This window comes from Papaver somniferum, chromosome 7 (genome assembly GCF_003573695.1).
Source record: "Papaver somniferum cultivar HN1 chromosome 7, ASM357369v1, whole genome shotgun sequence".
In the NCBI taxonomy this organism is placed as follows: domain Eukaryota; kingdom Viridiplantae; phylum Streptophyta; class Magnoliopsida; order Ranunculales; family Papaveraceae; genus Papaver; species Papaver somniferum.
Window position 1 is genome coordinate 7149003 of NC_039364.1, and position 18079 is coordinate 7167081.

Here is an 18079-nt window from a genome sequence, read left to right on the forward strand (position 1 = left end):
AAAAAACGCCCCAAGAACCCAAAAGCCGTCCCAAAAGAGTATTGAGGACGTTTGTTGCTGCGTCCCTAGATCTACAGTCACCGGTGCAGCTACGATGTGGTCCGGCCACATCATTCAAGTATGTGGCTCATCTTTAAATAATGACACATAGATTTGTTTTTCCAAAACAATTTCATTATCTAACTTTTTGTCTTAACTTCCTACTTTTTCTCAAAAAGGTAAAACACTTACGGGGATTTAGAGGGGGCATATTTTTAATTTGAGTACATGTCAAAATATTAAGAGGGGACACATACAAAATGTTCGTGGCTCGACCACATCATAATCTGAGCGTACCGTCACTAATACTATTAGGGACGGTTTTTCCTTCTAGGGATGGTCCTGAGTGGCCGTCAGTAGTACTATTAGGGACGGCTTCATCTTCTAGGGACGTTTCTTTTTAACCGCCACTAATACTTCTAGGGGCGGCTTCATCTTCTAGGGACGGTTTTGAAACCGCGAAAAAAAGGTTAAAACAGTCCCTAGTGCATATTAATATGATGGTTTAGTAAAACCGTCCCTAGTATAAACTGGAACAATGGGGACGGTTAAATAACTGTCCCTAATATTTGAATAGCACTGAAGCTCCATTTGCCTGCTCTAATTGGCAGAATGTCATCCCCTCATACATTCACATACCAGGATTAGATGCCATACATCTATAAAACAGAGAATCAGAGACAAATTCATAGAAGATTTTTTCTTTTTGTATAGATACTCAAAAACCAAGTTATTTGTTTACAATAGAGACCCACCCATTCTCAAAAAAACAAGCAAAAATTTAGATGTTCATATACTCTCTACAGTAAATGGTGTCTCTGTTTATCATCTGTTAACTACAATTAGTGGCCTGCGACATTTGAGTGCAATTTTATCATCTGTTAAAATCTCGCAACTAACCCTTCATGCACCTTTCCATGTCACATATCCTGCAACAAACATAAATCTACTCAATAGATAATCGATAGTTACATTCTTCTCAGTCAGGAAAAAAGAAAAAAAGCTCAACACATTCACAATCAGTTCTGCGAAGAGTGCTGCAGTAATGAACATCTCCGGTTCATTAAAGTGAAATTACCATTTGTTAGTTCTTCCCCATCATTCTTGTGTAGATTTTGGTCTTAAAATTACCGAGAACGTTCTCATATGTCTAAATTTCATTCATATCCATATGTTGGTTGAGCAATAATTCTCAACATGGAAATTTGTTAAGAAAGGCTTTTCTAAGCTAAAGATGGCAACTTCTTCCATGGGATCTTATACCAGGCCTAATGTGTCGGTTGCTTGCACAGAGCTATCTCTGTAAATTGTTTAATTGAGATGCTCGACCTAATTTATTTATTTTGTTCTATTCAGTAAGCCAGTTGTGTCGTCATGTAGGTAAGTACAGCAACGTAGTACTGCTAGTAGTAGTAGGTTATAACATTAGATGAAACGGTAACTAACTCAGGAGTTAGGAGGAGTAGTTTATGGATTGATATAACAAACACGATAGGTAGAGTAGTACTGCTAGTAGTTTATAATATCAGACGAAGACGCAACTATACGAGAACGATAATTAGATACAAATGGAGAATAACTTTAGCTGGACCAACTTCTGACTACATCAAATAGTATATTAATTCTATGTAAAAAAAAAGAGTGAATGATGCACGATACTTCGAGTTCTTCATTGTTCTTGTTTGGTGGTAATGCTGCAACTTGAGCCTCCAATTTTGCAACCCTTTGGCTTGGTGGTAATACCGATTCTTGTGAACCCAACTCTTATCCATGGTTTCTACAAACTGACTAAGGAACAAACTTACGTTTAATGGAAACCACTAGTCGCGCTTGCACAAGTATGCCACGAACCCAACAGAAAGAGTAAAAGAATGCAGGAAAGGCACGAATTAGTACGAATTACTTGGTGAAAGTTTGACATCTAACAGATATAATGAAAGCTTGAGGCAACATTTCAGCTAATCCAAATCAAAAGACAGATAAACACTCAATTGATACTACCCAATGTAAATGGGATTGGAACACCAACAGTACAACTACCAAGCACTCAACTAACTGAATTTCAAGTGGGATTCAGTCCCTCATTCATTCTCACTATTAAAGAAAATCCTAGATTTCGTAATAAAAATGAGAAAGGGTCATGAAGCAACATTCCAGCTAATTGGAATCACAATGCAAGTGAAATTAGAGCCCTTAAACCTAACTCTTTCAGCATTTGAATCTCTTATTCATTCTCAGTATTAAAGAAGAACTCCTAGAATCAAAAATCTAAATCGAATCAATTACAGGATATGACAAAGTATAAAACTATTAACAGACATATCAAGCAAAATAAAATAACACACATCACTAATTTGTTGAAGAAATCGGTAACTGAGATTTGATATAAAACTTTACCTGAGTTCACTCCCAAAATCGATGGAGATGCGGATAATGTGCTCTTGTAATTTGCAAACCCTAAAATCAAAAAACAACAACGTGAGATTTTCAAAACAAAATTCGCTAAACCTAAAATCAAATCAACGTAAGATTGAAAGAGAAGAATGAAGAAATTTAACCTGAGAATCAAGTGTCGCTTCACTGCGAAGGAATATGAAACAAAAAACCCGTTGTATGTGGTTGCGAGGTTGGTTTGAGCTACTACCCGCCCATACCCGCCAAAAAATCCGCATATTATATACCATTAGATAAAACTAATCCTAACCGTCCATTAGGAAACCCTAATACTAGTAGATAGGATAACTGATAATCCTCATTCACTTTATACACTCTTGTCTCTGTTCGGCCTCTCCTCTTCTTCCTCCTCGGTTCTTCTTCTTCACTTACGAACGACAATTACCAGAAATCTTCACCAGAAATCGACAACAACAACTTCGAATCTTCCCAAAAAATCGATAACAATTGAAAAATAAACAGATTCAACACTTAATCTTCATCTGTGAACTTAAGTAAAACATGTGTGTGTGAATGAGTATTGAATTATAAAGCGGGTCTAAGCGGGTTTGAACCCATACCCTCCCAACCCGCAGCGGGCGGGTAACAAAACCCGCCCGCTGTTTGTGGGTACGGGGTTGGTTTTGAAAAAAAAACCCGCAGTCTATGGATGTGAGGTTGGTTTCATCTTATACCCGCCCATACCTGCCCATGTGCAGCCCTAGATATAACCAAGAAAAAAAATGTTATCTTGTGTTTTCAGGCATAAGATAATTAAACTACTGATGACTCAATCACAACCGTCAAAAACTTATCTATTGGGGACGCGTAAAAATAATGCGTCCCTATCAGTGGACCAATAGTGACGGCCAGAGGTGTTCGTCCCAAATAAACAATTTTAGGGACCGCTAAACCGGAGTGTCCCAACAACTGACCTCTAGGACGGTTTTTTAAAAAAGTGGCCGTCACTAAAAGCCTTCTTTTTTGTAGTGCCATTTGAGCATCAAATTAGAATGGAAAGAGTTTTTGGATCACATCTTATACTAATATTAAAAAAAAAGAGGTCATTGTTTGGTGAAGCCTTTAATTTGGTCCAGACATCTCCAGATATTACTAAGCTACCCGTCACTGTCATAGTTGGTACAACACGTAAGTTTGATTAATAATCGTGCTTTTGAATCAAACCCCATTTCCCGATTGGAATTGAGGACTCAAACCCCCAATTCCAATCTCGATCGGCTCAACTGTTTGATTTCTTTGCTTTATCTCTCCACTTCGAAGGGTGTACTAAGGGATTCCACTATGCTAAACTGTTCTGCAGAAGATTACACATTTGGTTGGTAAATCCGTTCCCATATTTCTTCCGTCTTTGTTGCCTACAATTTTAATTACAATGTGGTTTTTCATTGTTACGTTCAATAGTGATGTATGAAGTTAATTACCTTCAAAACAATTATGGGTTTCAAAAAAGTAGAGAGGAAAGTCGAGGAACTTTTAAATTTAGAACCTTATGTATTTGTGGAAGGGCCTAAGAGAAATGATGTTTATGTTTTTTTCTAAACCTGGAGTGCCTGAGGTAGTTAGGGATGATATAAGAAAGTGTGAAAGACAGTGATTTTCATTACTGATTTATCTTACTCATTTGAATATGTTTTTGAGAATTCAATTATAAAAGGTTATTTCATGAAACTCGACGAATGCGAGAAAAGAAAAAAAATACAATGGACATGAGATTGAATGAAATGGAATGATTTGATTTAGTTTTCTTTTAGGAGCTCGAATAATAATTTGCATGTTTTTATATGTTTCCTTTCCGGTGCAGAACTATAAACGAAGAAGAGTAGGCTCTCTGGGCTCCATCAAAGTCCTAGACTAATCGACCTACTGCGCCTTCGACAATTGAATGCTGTAGAAAATGTTAAAGAGAAGCAACTTAGCAGCAGCAACACAGTTTAGGTAAGAATATACCCCTGTTTGATTTTTGAATCCTAAGTTTGTTAACAATGACAACAAATGCCTGTGTTAGTGTTTCGATCTGACAGTATAGTCGTCGTTCTGAAACTATGGTAAGTTCGCCATCCAAGCATGTAATTCGTTTTCGTGATGCTGGCTTTTAGTTTTAGGTCCATAACAGAACATACATGCTTACATTGAGCTTCCTTATGCTTCAAAAAAAAAAAATATAAAAAAAATGAGCTTCCTTTGAAAGCAAAATCAAAGAACAATCTTAGTTAGCTACCTTCACAAGGTCTATACAAAACGTGAAAAAGTGTAAGCATAGCAAATGAAAAAAATTCAACACTTCTTGATAATTCAAATAAAGTTGCCTGGCTTTTTCTGCGATGGTTATTTGTATGGAACAAACTGAGTAGTTAGTAGATTAAACTTTAAAGCTTGAAACTCTATAATTTTGTTTATCTATGATTTCTAAGTTCTAACACATAAAAGTTCAAATGACCTTGATCAGATTTTATGATTGAAATGCCTTGGACAAATCATTCAAGAATTGAGCTAAATCCAGTTGAGTCGGTTAGAACCTTAATTTGGCTGAGTTGACTAAATGTAAAACAAGATGGTCTTTTTACGACTGACTAGGGTGTATATTCCATTATTTGACATTGAATGGTCTTTTTCTATGCTGTTGTTTATGTATCCATCTGTCATACCTCTCTTACAGTCACATATATATATATCAATCCCTTTTTTGATTAGGCCCTTAGTAATCAGCAAAGCAGACTGCTGAAAAGAAGCAGCACGAAGAATGGCTAATAGACCATCACTAACCAAAAAATTCCACAAAGGTGGGGTAGAAAGAAAAAGAAAAAAAGAGTTAAAGCCTTTTTCAAATATTCAAAAGCTTAAAGAATGGGTCGTTTTATTTGGTTTTGATTTGATTTGTGTAAAAGCATTCATTCCTAGCAAAAAACTCATGTGCTTCTTCTATGACTTCTGAATTTAGATAGTTTTAGTTGACTGTATCATATTTGCATTCATTCTATGTTATATTCTCTCTTTACCATTCAACACCGTCTTTAGACAAAGGGCGTAGACTTTATTTGTCCATTTGTAATTGAAGGTTCAACAATTTTCTTAATGTGTGACATAGAATAGAGCTACCGATAAACATACTTCATTTAAAACTGGTTCATGGCTTATATGAAAAGCCAAGAGCTGGAGTTATATTTATTCTTATCTCAATTCAGTTTGGTTTCTTTATGGAGAGATTGTGAAAGCTTATTTCCTTGGAGTTTGGATATCTGTAGGTAAGGATTCACTTTTATATAATCATTTGTTATTTTGCTTCTTTTTGGATTGTATCTGCTGTTTTGATATTTGATTCCATTGCTCTAGCTATGCAGATTTAAGGTTGTCACAATATAGTGTTCTTTTTGTTGATTTTATGGGTTTGTCACTATCCTTGAGCAAAAGGCACCGATATACAGTTCAACTGAAATACTTGAGATAGTAAGCATATTAAATTCAGTCCCTGATATGAGGGCTTCAGTTTATAATCTAGATTGAGATGTAATTTGGTCAGATTATACATGAAATACTTGAGCAAGAATGATAAATGTTTTGATCACCATTTGATGCATATATGAAAACCTATAACGGAAAAAAATTCATGTATGATTTGACAACCTATAGTGCTTGCTTATGCAGTGATCAACATTGTTTGCTAAGTATGTCTTTGGGAAAGATTGTGACATGTTTATCATCCCTGGAAATCCAATGACCCAATAATGCTTTCTTATGCACCGAGTTTACAGTTTAGGTGCACCTGATTATAGTTTTTGTGATGATTAATTTTCTGATGCAGCAACGTAACAATCTATTATCGGAACTGATGTTGGTGAACTGGATAAGAGTGGCAAAGACAGCTTCGTACCCAGGCGAAGCCCCAGATTTGTTGGCCAAATTCAAGGTCAAGATGATGTTGGTGAACCGGATAGGAGTGGAAAAGAAAGGTTAATATCCCACCGTTGATTACTGCATGAAGACAACAAAATTACGAAACGAATATACCGGCAGGCGTAGCGCGCATACGTGCTATACTAGTATGTAGAATCAGAAGGAACAGAGAGAGACGTTTGTAGTTTTGTCGGATGAGATAGAGATTAAACATCAGATAAATACACAAAAACAACCCTAATATGTGCCCCTTATCCCTTATCAAGGGTACTAGAAACTATACCAACTTCAATGTAGCATAAAAGGAGGCCCACAAAATTAGCCCCACTTAACAATAAGTATCCAAAACTGACTTTCACCGGCCGGAGAGGCATCATCATAAATCAGAATTACAAGCAAACAACAAAACAAAAACAACAGCACAAAAACAAAACACTAAAGAAAACGGGTAATAGGAGAATGTCTAGCACATTATTCCATTTACACTGGAAGATGATTTTTCCATCCGTACTGTAACTACAGTTCCTTGCTAAATGAAAAGAATGTCAAGCAAGTAAGAGATAAAGCCCACGATGATGTCCGGGAATAATTCCGCAATGAAGACAACCCCAACAGAAGCTAATCCAATATCAAAGCAAAGCAGGCCTAAAGGGAATGTCCAGCCACTTATAAGCATCCACGTTTGGAAGAACGCACATACCGTGAAAGTAACGGAATTGACGAAAGCAGTTGCAGCAAACACCACCCTTAAAGGCAACCGTAAAAAGAATTCGTGTTCCTCAAAGGGAGCGGTGTGGATAGAGAAAAACATACCCAAAGATATAAGAGAAAAGAACAAAGATAAACCTACGTAATGAAGAAATGGTACAAAATCTTGGTTCTTGAGTAAGACTGGACGACCTGAATGTGAGTCGTTTCCACCAGGTAAAGTGAAGGCGGATGCAAACATCACAGTTGCTATTAAAGCCGATATAAACATACAAATATTTGATGCTTCTTTTAACCATCTCTCACCTTCTACTCTTAGATCTCTATGAGTTTCAGTGAATACTTGATAAGCATATTGGTTGTTGCAGTTCTTCATAATCAACATATGTGGTGGAAGTAAACGTTTTACGCGCTGCATGTAATAGAATAATAACGATTTATGTCCATATATTCGTGTGTGTGTGTGCACGTGTGCATTTTATGAGACATGGTATATGTTAATTACATACCTGAAACCAAACACACTCCCATTGCATCCATTGTGCTGCTCCGCGAATGTGCCACGGTTTATGTGTTCCAAGCTTAGCAGCAGCGTGAAGTGGGGAATTACCATCTTTATCAATTCCCACGACTAACATGTCCAAGTTCCTCTTTGAATTAGTTGACGATGACTTCAAGAAGTTTATTATGGACTCATGTCTATATTCCGCGGCTAAGTGCAACAAATTTCTTCCAGCTTCTTCATCTGTCACTTCAATTGACTCCGGATACATTTCAATTATTTCTTTTAACATCTCTATGATGCCCAACTTAGTTGCCAAGATTATTGGTCTCTCTAAAACTTTGTTATTTATTGTCGAAGGATGTTGGTACTGCAGGGGAGGGTCGTCATAAGTCATCGTCCATTGACCATAATCTTTTTCAAGTAACTTCCAAAGGAGTTGTAGTGCATAAGAGTGCTTGAGTTTTGCATTGTAAATGATTTTGATAACAGGCAAACGCCAAAAAGCTGCATTAGTACAGGATGATTTAGTAGATAATGTTTTCAGTGCTAATGTTGACACTCGTAAATGGTGTATATTTAATCTAATTATAAGAATACTGGAATGCTTGCGGTTAAAAATAGTATTTGACATATAGCATCTAAGCCGAAAGCACATCAATAAATATCTTTTATTTGAATATCTACCTCTACATAGCCATCTGAAGTAATGCCCGAACTTTTCCTTACGTGAGGACTCTGGTTGTAATCTATCATGTGTCCCATAGCTCTCGATGGGGATCCCTGAAATTACAAGTGGTATTTGAACCATTGTCAATACGGCTGATGGATAAAATGAGGCATTTGTAGAACCTCTATAGGTAAAACTAACACTCTAATTAGGATAAAAATGGGACTCACATGTGTATATAATATTTACAACCTTTGTGGCCAAAACAAATAGTGTGGTCCCAAGGTACTGTCGAGAATACATAGTTCCACTCTTGAAAGAAGAAGGTGAGAGTGCTAACAAATGAGAGGCCATGGCCCCATCGCCATTTCTGCCAGAAGCAAGGTCTGGGTAAATCTCCATGATCTCCAGTGCGATATCTAATTTATATCAGCAAATTCGAAAGAAAGAAAAAGATGTTCAGTTATTCTTAACAAGGTGGATTAGTTCATGCAAAACCTAGTACTAAGCAGAATCTGCATAAATATTGTTTGTTACCATAAAATTCCGCAAGAACAGCAGCATGAAGAATTGTTGATCCATCAGTCCTCATTGTTAATGGGCCAACCATTGATGGAGATGTGAATTTGCTTGTGATTCTTCTGCTAGTAGCAGTTATATTTAGAAATAACAACATGTCTTTATGTCCATACATTGCTGCCCAGTATATAGGTGTCTCACCGTTTAAGTTGGAAACTGATATCAACACTTGATCTCCTCCGCCATCTACTTCTTTCTTTAAGATTAACATTGCCATCTCTACAATACCCGTCCTGGCTGCCTCATGTAACACTGTGTTCCCTTTCCTATTAGGTACCGACAGTAACCTTTTTGCCGCCGGCATTATTCTCAACAGTTGGTTCATAATATCAGTTTGGCAGCATAGTGCACACATGTGAAGAATGGTATCTCCAGAGACACTACTAACTAGAACGTTGGTGTTATCCCCTTCGCTATCGATATCAGATAGTGGTTCCATTTGCTGGAAGTTATAAAAACTTATGATGGCATCCCACTTTCCTCTTAGTGCAGCTCCCAGCACATCAAAGCGGCGATTAGAGGTGGCGCTGTTCATCTCTTAGAGCTTGTATTGATATATGTATTATCCTTTTTTTTTTTTTTTTTTTTTTTGTGAACTCTGCTTGTGATAGTCAAGCTTTTGTTTTACAAATTAATCTACTTATAAATAATTAATCTACTGATGAATAATTATTTGGAAGGTGAGAAAACACCATGATAGCTTAGTTTGAACACGAAACGAGGAGACATCAGACATGTGACACCGATTTTCCTTTTTCTCTTTTATTTGGAAGTATCTGATGGGGTATCTTTCCAATGGTTTGGTGATGGTCCTTTTTAAAGAGGCTCGCTCGGTAAAATATCCTCTTGGTCTTGACTCTATACCAAGTTTTCTTTCTTTCTTTTTTGTTATAAGAAAGCAAAATATTTTTTGATCTTGACCATGAAACTTCTTCTTTTTTTCTCCATCTTTCTTTTTTGAAAATTAGTGGTTGAAATTGAAATTTGAGGACGATGAAGTCACGTATTCCTAAATATTCTCATTTTTAAGAGGAATGTAGAGTTTTATATGAGGAACATGTGACCAAAATCTTAGATTCAAATTCATCCTCGTTTAGATCTTTTAGAAAAATAAATGCCATCATATCATGATAATGTCATTTTAAACATGTCATCGGACCCCACTCCTTGTTAAAAAGACCTAAAACCATTGGATTTTTTTAGACCTAAAACCATTCGCTAGCCATTAGTTCTTGTGTCTTTTGCAGCTAAAGTATCACCGACACCATTTGCATTTCTTTTAGGAAGAATGCATGTCCAACCGGTAAAAGCTTTAAGCATGTGAATACACTTCTGAATACCACCACCTGTCGTAGGATTAATACTGCTCACTAGACCACCGCTGATAGCATTTGACTCCTGACGAAGATAGAAATTACCACTGTTTTGGAAAGTAAATTGTTTTACATCTACATACACTATTTGAAACTTGTCTTGATAGGTCAGATTTGTCAAGTAAAATGCATCGGAAAACCTTAACGCAATTTTGGCAGTATCTAAATCTAAAGATTCAAAGGCCTAGATAAATAAAGCTCTCACGTTGAATGGTGAGAAAATCATCGCTTTCTATTGGTCGAAATAGGTCTTTTTTGAGTTTTGTGAAACCAACATTTTGGTGAGGACACTTGACAACATATGATTGGTTTAAAAAGAATAGAAAAATATAAAAATAGAAACCAAATTAATTCTTTTGGAATTTATAAGGGCAATTGACAACGTATGATTGGTTTAAAAATTATAATCTCAAAAGAAAAACCTAACTTATTGTGTTTGTGATTTTATGGAAGTACCAATTAATATATAAAGTGAAAAAAAATCTTTATATTTCACACATATTTTAAGCGAAAATAAAAGGAAAAATAAAATAAAATATGTACATATTCTCTACTTATTTAATGAATTTGCCCTGCCGCACCGAATAATAAATACATCGCCACGAGGCGGGGCAAAGTCCTGCGCACACCAAATAAAAACATCCTCCTGGGACGGGCGAAGCCCCGCGCATACCAAATAAAAAATACATCGCCATGGAATGGGACAAAGCCCCGCGCACACCAAATAAAAAATGCATCATCACGGGGCAGGACGAAGCCCCGCGCGCACCAAATCAAAAATGCATCCCCATAAGGCGGGTCAAAGCCCCGCGCACGCAAAACCAAAAATGCATCGTCAGGACACACCAAATCAAAAATGCATCTCCACAGCGCGGGGCCGCGAAATAAAAAATGCATCTCTATGGAGCGGGAAGAAGCCCCGCGCATACCAAATAAAAAAAATGCATCCTCATAGGAAGAGGCGAAGCCCCACGCACACCCAATAAAAATGCATTCCCATGGGACGCGGCGAAATCCCGTATACACCAAATAGAAAATGCATCGCCACATCGCTCCGCGCACACCAAATCAAAACTGCATCCCCACGGAGGCGAAGAATCCCCGCAAAACTCGGCGCACACCAAGTTCAGGAAAATAAAATGGCGAGTACAAAACACGGGAACAAAATCAAGTGGATGTTAAACGACATAAGAGTAATCCATACATTATTTGTGGAGCCTTTTCAAACCTTGGGAGTCGAGAAAAGCCTCCACAAATATTCACATGGACGCTTCATCATATTTGCAAAAATATGTAGGTCTATGCTGTGTGTCCCTAATATTAGGCTTTTTTTTTTTGTAAATTCTTCGTACCTATTAGGGTTCTTAATACAAAAATTTTTTCTTAAGAGGAAAAAACGCTAAAACAACACTACAGCTTGAGTGGAAGTGTGGAAAAACGGTACCAGATGTTGCACTCAATGTCAGTGATTCACTAGACTAATTTCAACGCTATCGTAATTATTGGATGCAATATGTACTGAATTTTTGATGGACCCTAATGCTCAGCTGGAGCCAAATAATGAGACAAACAGTTATTTCAATGAGTTTTTAATGCTACAGCTGACATGATTTTTTCTCCAAAAAAATTTCGTTACACACGGTCCCATGGGCCTATTGAGGAATTATAGGGAGGAGTGTCTTGGTCCCACCACATTTTGTGTTGCCGGAAGATTCTCGGGACACAAACCATTTCCGTATTTTCTTTTTATAATAAGCTCTAAAAAAACAGGGTGATACTATTTGAATTATCAAAACTCCATATCCAATAAAAATAGAACAAAAACTCAATTTCTACTTAAAATCGTTAAATTTAGTTTTTATTAGATTTTATAATTCTAATCTTACCCTTCCATGTGTATACACAAACCTTTGGTGGAAAGAGAGACAGAGATTGTGAAAATCATATTTTTCGAGAGAATTCGAGATCTTTTCTACCGAAATTTTCATGTATTTAGATTTTAGGGTTCATATAAATCTGATTCTCCCTAATTCATCAATCTTTTCAATTCATAAACTATTTTTTAGGCTCAATTTTATATCTAATCATTTCATAAACTGAATTTGAGATCTCGTTTTCATTTCAGCATAGTTGAAGTAGTGAAGAGATTGTAGATTTCAATCCTTCGAATTGTATCTGAAGATTAACTTTTTAGTGTTGAAGAAATTGAAGGACATTCGTTTCAGATCTCGTCTTCTTTTCAGCCTACAAAGAAAAGAAGAGATGTTCTAATCCTTCGGATTATCATCTTCAAATTGATCTAATCATAGCAGTAGTCGAATCTCCATCAACATGATTCCAGCTTCCGCAAACGATGTGCGTTCGTCGTGAAGATTCTCCGACATTGTTCAATTGTTGTTTTAAACCTTACTATGTTTTTAGAATTCATTTTCTTTGACCGTTATTGTTCATTTGTTTTCTTGTCTATATTTTTTTACAGTTAAACATGTCAATTTTCTGCTGATGTTTCATTATTTTTTCATTTAGATTAAGTTTTTCCTTTTGATTTCACCTGCAACATTGTTGGAACCCTTTTTGGTTTCATCATTTTTACTACTATCAAAAAATAAGAAATCACTTAAGCATATTGTTTGTTATCACCTAAACATATATAGGTAGGATTTCTGAGTGTACCTATATGAATAATGTATGGAAAAAAAATCACATTACTACTTTTCTAAATGTATCATTAATGTTAAAGTGACTAGTGATATTTGAGATTTTTGGTTGGACCATATTATAGCAGTTTATTACAATATATCAAACTATGTTTGGTGTGTTTTCTGTTGTAGCTTAATACTTGGTGTTAGAACTCGCATGTGTTGCTATCTCAAGCATGTTTGTCAATGTTAGTGATCAAAACTATAAGTCTTGATTCTAGTCTACTATAGCTAAGTCTCGGACTAGGATAGAAAGTGTAGTTGAGCTCAAGAAATCCATGGCGGATCATCATACAAGACGAAGAACTACTCAAGGAACTGGTGGAACTTCATCGACAAAAAGGTATGTGGAGACTTGAACTTATCTATCACTCAAAAGTCTATATACTCTATCTCCTATCTTGAGACAAAAGTCGCTTTTCTATATAGACTTTGACTATACACATTTGCTATTTCGAGCCGAGTTTATGTCGCCTATCTATTTCTCGAAATATGTGTTGGTAAGATTTCGTTTTGGCCAAGTTCATCTTTACCTAGTGACGAAAGTCATGTTATGTTTCAATCACTTTAAAAATTACTTTGACGAAAAATGGTTTGTGAATAACAACTATATAACGTCCTCTAAGAATGTTTCAATGATTCTATGAGAGTTTAGATTATATAACCAATTATGGATACAAGCATTGTTGTGGAAACACATATATGTATAAGTCCTTATTCCTTGAACCGAAGTTTGCGAACTTTGTTGATCAAGAGAACCGGAACAAGATCCGTGAACCAAGTCCGTGAACTCAGTCGGCGAACTGGCGGAAGTTCTCGACCCGAGAAAATCTGTTGGAGTTTGAGAACTCCTTCCAGGAACTTAAGTCCGTGAACCCAGTCTGCGAACTTGAGTTAGGTTATATCTAAAGACAATTGTTTGTGAACTCATTTTTATATAAACTAAGGAATGCTGATTGCAAACCGTGGCTATAAAGTTCATGAACCGATTCGAGTGAATCAAATCGTTTTTGCTTCGATTGTGTCTTGTGTAGTTACATAAGATTTCCTTTCAATTGAACAACTCTATAACTAGTTCATTTGTGTCACTTGAACTAGTTATGGTGAAGAAGAATATGGTTGATATGAAAGTGCTCATATGGTTAACCATTTGGTTAACTATTTTTGAACCAACAAATGTACATGTTTGGGTATGGTTACACAAACCTAGAAACGTGCATTTCATTTGTGTATGACAAGCTAGGTTTTCGATCTAACGGTTGAATATTGAATGCTTTGTTACCAAGCTAACATTGATTGCAAACCCTGATTTGAAAGACTATATAAGGGAGAACTCTAGCAACTGGGAAACTTAATCCCCACACCTTACGTGTGATACTAGTTGTGTAAGCTAGAGTCGATTCTTCTTTAACCTTTGGTTTCTTCTTCTAAACCAGGTTAACGACTTAAAGACTTCATTGGGATTGTGAAACCAGACTGATACTACTTTCTCGTAGTTGTGTGATCTGATCTTGTTATTTCTATTGTTTGAGTACAATCGCAAAGATTGGCTTGGGATTGATATCTCCGATAGACAAGATATAAAATTAGTCACAATCATCTTCGTCTCGTCGTTTGTGATTCCACGATATCTTATTTCGCCGCGTCGATTAAGATTATTGTGAGGTGATTGATAATATTAGGTTGTTCTTCGGGAATATAAGCCTGGGTTATCAATTGATTCCTATTCACCTTGATTTATCAAAATACGGAACAAAACTCGTAGGAATATCTGTGGGAGACCGATTTATCTATTATCATAGACTTTTCTAAGTGATATACATTTGTTTATTAAAGTCTTCGACTTTGGGTTGTAGCAACTCTTAGTTGTGGGTCAGATCAGCTAAGGGAATCAAGTATGTACTATCCTACTGGGATCAGAGACGTAAGGAGCGCAATTATAGCTTGGATCAGTGTGAGATTGATTGGGGTTCAACTACAGTCCAGACCGAAATTAGTTTGTAGTAGGCTAGTGTCTATAGCGGCTTAATACAGTGTGTGTTAAATCTGGACTAGGTCCCGGGGGTTTTCTGCATTTGCGGTTTCCTCGTTAACAAAATTATGGTGTCCGTGTTATTTCTATTTCCGCATTATATTGTTTATCTTTATAATTGAAATATCACAGATTGTGCGTTAGTTCAATCAATTAGAATATCCAGCCTTTGGTTGTTGATTTAAATTGATTGACACTTGGATATTGGTCTTTGGTACCATTCAAGTTATCTCTCTAGTATTTGGTAAAGACTCGCAGATTTCTATTTTCTTGAGTATAGATCAAATCGAGAGATTGAGATATTAACTCTTCGATATACTTTTATCTAGATTCAGTCTGACCGTCTAGTTGATTCTCTAGAAATTATATTGGAGTTAGTCCATACAGATTGCTAAGCGAAATATTGGGTGTGGTTGTTATACCCTTGCTTTTTCACTTGGGTGTAACTACACTTGTGTCTTGGAACATGAAAACGTTTCGTGGCTAGAAATATATCATAATTTTTCCTTTAAATCTCAAAATCCTCAGTTCTGGTGTATGTGTGTCGTAAGGCCAGGAATGAACCATGTATAACGAGTCATATCATTGTTATATGGAGTTGGTTCTAAGTTAATAATACAGGCTATGAAGACTTTAAATTAGGATCAGGACCACTTCCTTGTCCAAAGCTTTAGGAATGGAGAAGATTCATTTTCCTACATGTTACAAGATTAAGCCGTGATACGACCCTTTTCGTTTTTGGCTTCATCTGAAATATGTTGGAACTCTTTTTGGTTACATCATTTTTACCGTTATATTGGAAAACAACCTTTTTTGGTTTCATCATAAAGCAGTTAAACGTATAACATTTCAATACACATCCAGTATATCAATATGGTTTGGTTTAAGTTGCATGGGACCAATATACATAAATGTGATAATCAAAATTGAAACCATTCATAAAACATTTAATACTATTATAAGCATTTTTAAAGAAAACAAATAATGTTTCAAAAGGCTATTACAAGTATTACAACTAGCTGATGTTACACTAATTTTTGTGTGTGTAATGACAATAATGTCTTCTTTTCTAATTCTTTGGTGGTTTGTCCACACTACACCATTTTTTCCAATTCGGAACGGTTTCTGAGCGTTACGAATCGGGGTTGTAACGGTTGTTGGCCGTTAAGAAAAGCGGTGCTACAATTTTTTCGCAACGTCCCAGCAGCCGTTTCGAATTCTTTTCGTAACGGCCCTTATAACAGCTTGTAGCCGTTACTACGTGGCATTGTCGTAACACGCCCTAGCCGTTACGAATTTATTTAGTAACAGGATGTTGTAACAAGTTCAAGCCGTTACGAATATTTTTGTAACTGTAAAAAAATTACTGCCGGTCAACATTGACCTGGTCAAAATCAGTCAGCAATGGCTAATTTTGACCAGATCAAGGTTGACCGGCAGCTCATTCTCGGCCGGAATTCGCCGGAATTCCAAATAACCACTTGCATACACCTTTCATTTGTCCTTCACAATAAAAAATATTTTCTTCAATCAAATTCATCTTCATTCAATAAATTCTTATCACATTCAAATTGATTCATACACAAAAGAACTTGATTCTAAGTACCAAATTTTGTTCTTCTAATTACTCAAATTTTCTTCTAAGTATCAAAAACTAAGGGAATACACAGGAATCCTAAGTTCAGTTCATAAAAATTCCTATGTTCACAAATTCATCTAACTGAAGATTGTTCTATCATCGAATAAAATTTCAACCTAAGTTCAGTTCTTACAAACCAAATTTGCAGCTGCTTTTCAACCTAAGGACTTCCTTGTTCTCCAACCTTTCTGCTCCAAACTTGCTGCAGCAGAGCATCATCCAATTAACCTGCCAACCAACACCTCGGCTGAGAACAAAAGGTGGCAAAAGAGTTGCGCACGGGACCTCGAGACTGCGATGTAGGCTCAAGTGGACTGCAATTTATCAAAAAAAAAATTTGTATAAGAATACAAGCTCTATATTCTGTAAAACTTAGATGAGCATCTAGATTCTGATGGCCATGATAACCATATATGAAGAGCAAAACTAACCTCTACGAGATCGATAGGTATGTTCCCTCAGCATGAGTTTTCATTACTACTAAATATACTCCCTTATCTTTTGATACCTCCCATGCTGCTCATTCTGCCACTGCTTTTCCATAGCAACACCAATTCTGCAATAATATCACAGATAGTACTTGTTAGAGATTGCGTAACGATTCACCTTCCAAATCAACTGGTCCAAAGACAATTTTTCATAACATAAAGCTACCTTGTGCACCTGGGTGAAAGGAACGATGTTAAAGTTTCATTTCAACACTCATAAATGAAAAACAATCAGAAAAAGCAAAACATATCACTACTTACATGCTCTTTTAACAACGACCGAAAGCCTGTAGTTGACTGAGACATAAACGCATTACAGAAGTGTTCTATTTTCCATTGGATGTGGCCACAAACTGTGAAGTCCACATTTAGAAGTTGAAAAAAGATACCCAGATGTCAGTGACTGAGTTTTATTTGCAGGATATATTAAATATGAGTGAGAATGAAAGAAGTAAATAAAGTTGGCGCCGAAGCCACTGAATCATTGGAACTAAAAAAGTTAGAGAAATCAAATCATTACAAATTAAATATTTCATAGCAAGACACTCATCTACTAACCTGCGACCAAAGAACACTTAAAAGTAGGAAATAAAGTAAGCTATCATCTGTGAGAAGACACACAAAGAAGCACTAGAATTTAAAGATTTTCAATTATAAATCACAACTATAAACAATTTACCATTTTCAAGATAAGTATTAAAACACTTACCTCTCTATTCGCTCTATCCTCTGCCAATGCTTCAGCCTCCTTGGAAGCATTTAAACCACTAGTGTAAAATTATTTTTGAGATGCAAGTTCAGATTGATGTTTCTCTATGATTTCTTGCAGATACAACCACAGAAAAACAGAAAACAATGAATAAACAAGATAAAACAACATTATTACCTGAGCTTCGTTGCCTTCTTATGAAAGAGTAATGTAAGTTCCCACCTTAGTTCGCAAAACAAACCTTAAGCTCCGTTGCCTGCCTATCGAATCCAAAGATACCTTAATCGTGTAGAAGC

At 36.2% G+C, this 18079-nt stretch overlaps 1 protein-coding gene and 1 long non-coding RNA gene across 3 annotated transcripts; one reads left to right on the forward strand and one right to left on the reverse strand.

Annotated features, from left to right (window-relative positions):
• Positions 1 to 3581: 3581 nt before the first annotated feature.
• On the forward strand, positions 3582 to 6625 carry LOC113295040. Its single transcript, XR_003332761.1, has 3 exons — positions 3582 to 3808; positions 4295 to 4428; positions 6293 to 6625. It is a non-coding gene; the product is annotated as an uncharacterized LOC113295040 (long non-coding RNA).
• Positions 6626 to 6723: 98 nt separating this feature from the next.
• On the reverse strand, positions 6724 to 9428 carry LOC113295039 (ankyrin repeat-containing protein At5g02620-like). 2 transcript variants are annotated; one of them, XM_026543400.1, is made up of 5 exons: positions 8802 to 9428; positions 8517 to 8683; positions 8282 to 8377; positions 7602 to 8051; positions 6724 to 7504 (listed from the first exon to the last, which is right to left on the reverse strand). In XM_026543400.1, exons 1-5 carry the CDS (start codon positions 9376 to 9378, stop codon positions 6914 to 6916), a joined length of 1881 nt encoding a protein of 626 aa, XP_026399185.1. In that variant the 5' UTR covers positions 9379 to 9428; the 3' UTR covers positions 6724 to 6913. The 2 variants fall into 2 exon arrangements, with proteins under 2 accessions (XP_026399185.1, XP_026399184.1); XM_026543399.1 differs by having other exon boundaries at positions 7602 to 8101; positions 8495 to 8683.
• Between the last annotated feature and the right edge of the window lie 8651 nt (positions 9429 to 18079).

Coding starts and splice junctions, on each gene's coding strand:
- LOC113295039 (XM_026543399.1), bottom strand. CDS start 9,378: ATGAACAGCGCCACCTCTAATCGCCGCTTTGATGTGCTGGGAGCTGCA. Junction 8,378..8,494: donor TGTAAATATTATATACACAT/GTGAGTCCCATT, acceptor TTGTAATTTCAG/GGATCCCCATCGAGAGCTAT. Junction 7,505..7,601: donor GGGAGTGTGTTTGGTTTCAG/GTATGTAATTAA, acceptor TATTACATGCAG/CGCGTAAAACGTTTACTTCC.